At 34.5% G+C, this 4,152-nt stretch overlaps 1 protein-coding gene across 1 annotated transcript; it reads left to right on the top strand.

Annotated features, from left to right (window-relative positions):
- The first annotated feature begins 428 nt into the window (after nucleotides 1-428).
- Nucleotides 429-4,152, top strand: LOC115988541 (vacuolar protein sorting-associated protein 2 homolog 1-like). Its single transcript, XM_031112114.1, has 5 exons — nucleotides 429-569; nucleotides 1,692-1,822; nucleotides 2,338-2,442; nucleotides 3,450-3,710; nucleotides 3,861-4,152. Exons 1-5 carry the CDS (start codon nucleotides 533-535, stop codon nucleotides 3,996-3,998), a joined length of 672 nt encoding a protein of 223 aa, XP_030967974.1. The 5' UTR covers nucleotides 429-532; the 3' UTR covers nucleotides 3,999-4,152.

Genomic DNA, 4,152 nt, shown 5'->3' with positions numbered 1-4,152 from the left:
TAATATTATTAATATTACTACATATTTTAAAAATTTAACTGTTAGATTGCATGTTCGTTACGCTCTTAATACATATGTCAAATTTTGTGATAATCGAATATTATTTACTAATAAACTATAAGATTATATTTTATACATAATTTTAAATTGTAAAAACTTGTAATTTAAATAATTTATTGATAACAGAGTTGTTGATCTTTAATTTTCTAAAAATTTTGCAAGTATGGAAAAAAAGAAGAAGATATAATCTAATAGTGAATTTATCAAAATTCATCTTTAATTAAAAGATATTAAGTGATGTTATTATAGCTAAACTTTGTCTGTAATAATAATTACAATAATAATAATAATAATAATAATAATAAAAAAAGGGACGTTTGCATATCAAGCCAAGTATTGGGCTTTTCCTATATAGCCTTTCCCGAATAGTAACTACTAACTGCCTAAAACAAACCGACAAAAATCAGAGCGAGGCAAAGAAAAATAGAGAGAATCGTAAACGCACAGCGCATTTTAGCATCAACCGGGAAACATGAGCTTCCTCTTTGGCAACCGAAAAACCCCAGCTGGTATATATATATAAATCCTCTTACTTTCAATTTCTCTCTTTCGTTTTTCTTTCTATGAGTTTTCACTTTGTTGAGCCAAATCAGATAAAAATAAGCCTTTAAATTCTCACTCAGGAAACAAATAGCTAGGGTTTTAGTTGTTTCCAGTTTAGTTTCAGTACCATGCAATTGAATTAGTAAATTCAAGCAATTTGATTTGAATATACAATTTTAATGGCTGTTTCTGTTAGATTATGAATTTTTATATATGGTTGATCAACTGGGTCTTTTTTTTTTTGGGGGTGATTGTTGTGGGCATGTTTGAAATTAGACCCATTTGTCTCAAAAGCTTAGAAAGTGGACCCATGATGAATATTTAGGGAATTTTCACCTCATTGTGTGTTTTAGGTGATATGAGGAAAGATCAGGTTCAGAATGAGGAAATTTGGAGAGCGAATAATGTACTGAGGAGGAAGAGTGAGTTGATTCAAGTCTAGGAAAAAAAATGTAGGAAAACATATAATAACATGAATTAAAGTGTTGAAAAAAAAAACTTTGTCCGATTAAGGACGTGACATAGAGTATGATTTTGAATAGGATGGAATGACAGAAAAGAATACATCTGAGTTGAGGGCTTTGCTGTTGTGTGTGTGAGTGAGAGGGAAAGAGAGAGAGAGAGAGAGAGTTATACAACTGTCACATTGTTTGAAGTGGCTAATCTGTTAAGGAAATAAAATAAAACTTGTGTGGAGGCCTTATTTTGTGTTTTTGGTCATGTTTTTAGAAATTATCTAATGTAGCAGGTGTCTTTCAACTGTCTTACATATGTTTGGGACCTGCACCTATGAATCTCATGTGTTTGCGAAAGAATGTTGCATACACCTATTTACATGAAGAGGTATCTTTTCACGTGTATATGAGAGGGTGTATGAAACAGTCCTCTCATGTACATGTGGAGTTCATGAATGTGGGTCTAATGCATATATGAGAGGGGGCATGACATACATAATTTCTATTACATGAGATAACGCCTTGGCAATTTTGGGCGTGTGTGTAATTGTTGATGTAATAGTTAACCATCTAGGGCTTTGAGGAAAATCTCGAGCTTGTTGTGAAGTGAAAAATGTTTGAACTTGTGTGCAGAGCTTCTGCGGGAAAATAAGAGGATGATAGACAAGTCTATCCGAGAAATAGAAAGGGAAAGGCAAGGATTACAGACACAAGAGAAAAAGCTGATTGTAGAGATAAAGAAAAACGCTAAACAAGGACAGATGGTAAGCCTGATTGTTTTGGAAATTCGTTTGTTATTGTGTTGATTTTTGTTGGTGGGTTGATTAAAACTCTCTCAAAATTACCTATAAAAACAAAAAAATCTCTCAAATTTGATGAAAGGTCAAGCAGAACACAAACTGTGGCCATAGTATTGATACACATCAAGGATTTTCAGTGCCCATTTCTGCTATTTGGCATGGAACTCTTGTGCATGTAATGCGATGTGAATTAAAGTTTTGGTTTTTGTTCAGGGCAATAGTTATGTGTAAAGAGTGGTAATGTTGCTACTACTTTTTTTATTTATTTAAGTGAGCTGAGGCAGTTTTGTTTGATCTGTTATTTCTGCTGTTAGGTTCTATTAATGAATCCACGGATATATGAAGATGTATTTACATGTTGGTGCTACAGGGTTCAGTGTTTTGCAAGCTTTATTTTCTAATTAAAGTTGCAGTAATGGGATGAAAATTGTACTTATATGACCAAAACGCATCCTAAGATTGGATTATCTTTATTTAAGGGGGCTGTGAGAGTAATGGCTAAAGACCTTATTAGAACACGGCATCAGGTGGAAAAGTTTTATAAGCTTAAATCACAACTCCAGGGCGTGTCATTGAGAATTCAGGTACAATTTGAATCTTTACCCTCTTCTTTGTGCATCTTTTTTATAACTGAGAAGTTGTTATCTACATCCTTACATGTTTGCATTTCAGATGGGAAGTATAGCATACTGTGATAGGGTGTTTTAAAAAAAAAAAAATATATATATATATATATATAAAATTTAATGTGTATGCAATTCATGTCTATGTAAATCACATATATTTTTGCTCCATCCCTCATATTATAAATGTTTTGGAAATGGAGTGCATCACTCTCTCTTGGATCAGTAATATATCATTTTGGTTGTAAAGGTTTATGTGCTTTATCATTGATGCATTTGCATAATTTGGGTTGAATTGGTGTTCACATTTAGCCTAGATACCAAAATTTTGCAGTATCTTCCCTGCAAAGAACTTACTTTGTAATAGCATTAACTGTGTGGTTGAATAATTTCAAGATATGAAGAAAAATCAGCATTTTGGTTGGAGAACTTCGTTCAGATCTTGTTTTGTTAGGAGAACTACAGATGATAGTATCTCAGAGAATTAGAGTTATATTATATTGCATCTACAAAAGGCTTTAACATTTTTCGAGACATTTTTTGGGTGATTTGAGGAACATTTAGATTTTAGTTTGCTTCTAGTTGATTGGGGAACCAAAAAATATTTGGGGGGATGGGGGTTTGTTCGGGTGTCTTTGATCTGTTTCATGGATTCTGGCATATACTCTTTTTATTCATATTTTATTACCATCCCCCAAAACACTTGTCTCTCTCTCTCTCTCATGGCCACCCCTCCTGTTTCTCTTTCATCTCTATCTCATCAATGTCGAAGCCGTCTCATTGGTATGACAAAATACCTCCAACCTACCCTACTTCCGACAAGCCCTGTGTGAGTTTTCTGTGCCCTGAAGGTGGGGCAGGGCACCCATAATCTGATCCCACCCCTCGTTGCCATCCCTATCACATACTAAGCTATTCTGTATTATAGAGATTTTGAAGCTGTTATAATGTTAAAAGATTGTTTGCAGACTCTTAAATCAACTCAATCGATGGGAGAGGCCATGAAAGGTGTAACCAAGGCAATGGGTCAGATGAATAGGCAGATGAACCTGCCCTCACTGCAGAAAATAATGCTAGAGTTTGAGAGGCAGAATGAAAAGATGGAACTAACGACTGAGGTGATGGGAGATGCCATTGATGATGCTTTGGAAGGGGATGAAGAAGAGGAAGAAACAGAAGAGCTCGTGAATCAGGTGCTTGATGAGATTGGAATTGATGTCAATTCAGAGGTACGTCCATTGCTTAGTGTCTCTTACGTGTGAAACAATATTTAGCTTATCCAAAATGAGACAAATTTCCTTGGTTTAATTAGATCGTCAGCCTGGGGAAATCTAGATTGAGAACAATAATACTAATAACTATGTTTGTTTAATATGCAGCTTATGAATGCACCCTCAACTTCTGTCGCTGCACCAGCTGCAACGAACAGGGTTGCCCAAGCTGAATCATTGGGAAATGAAGACACTGGGATTGATAATGATTTACAGGCGAGGTTGGATAATTTAAGAAAAATGTAAATCTGGGCTAGGTAAGAAGAAGCTTCACTTAGGAAAGATGTTAATAATCAGCTTTGTAACATTGAATCAATGTTTGAAGTACATATCACATCATGGTGTTTTCTGGGCTTTTCCCCCCTTAATTAAATATCTATGTTTAATGCTTATGATGAAA

The sequence above is a fragment of the Quercus lobata genome, chromosome 5, assembly GCF_001633185.2.
Source record: "Quercus lobata isolate SW786 chromosome 5, ValleyOak3.0 Primary Assembly, whole genome shotgun sequence".
NCBI lineage: Eukaryota > Viridiplantae > Streptophyta > Magnoliopsida > Fagales > Fagaceae > Quercus > Quercus lobata.
Note: the sequence above shows the minus strand (reverse complement) of the source record. Positions and strands in the feature narration are given on the sequence as shown.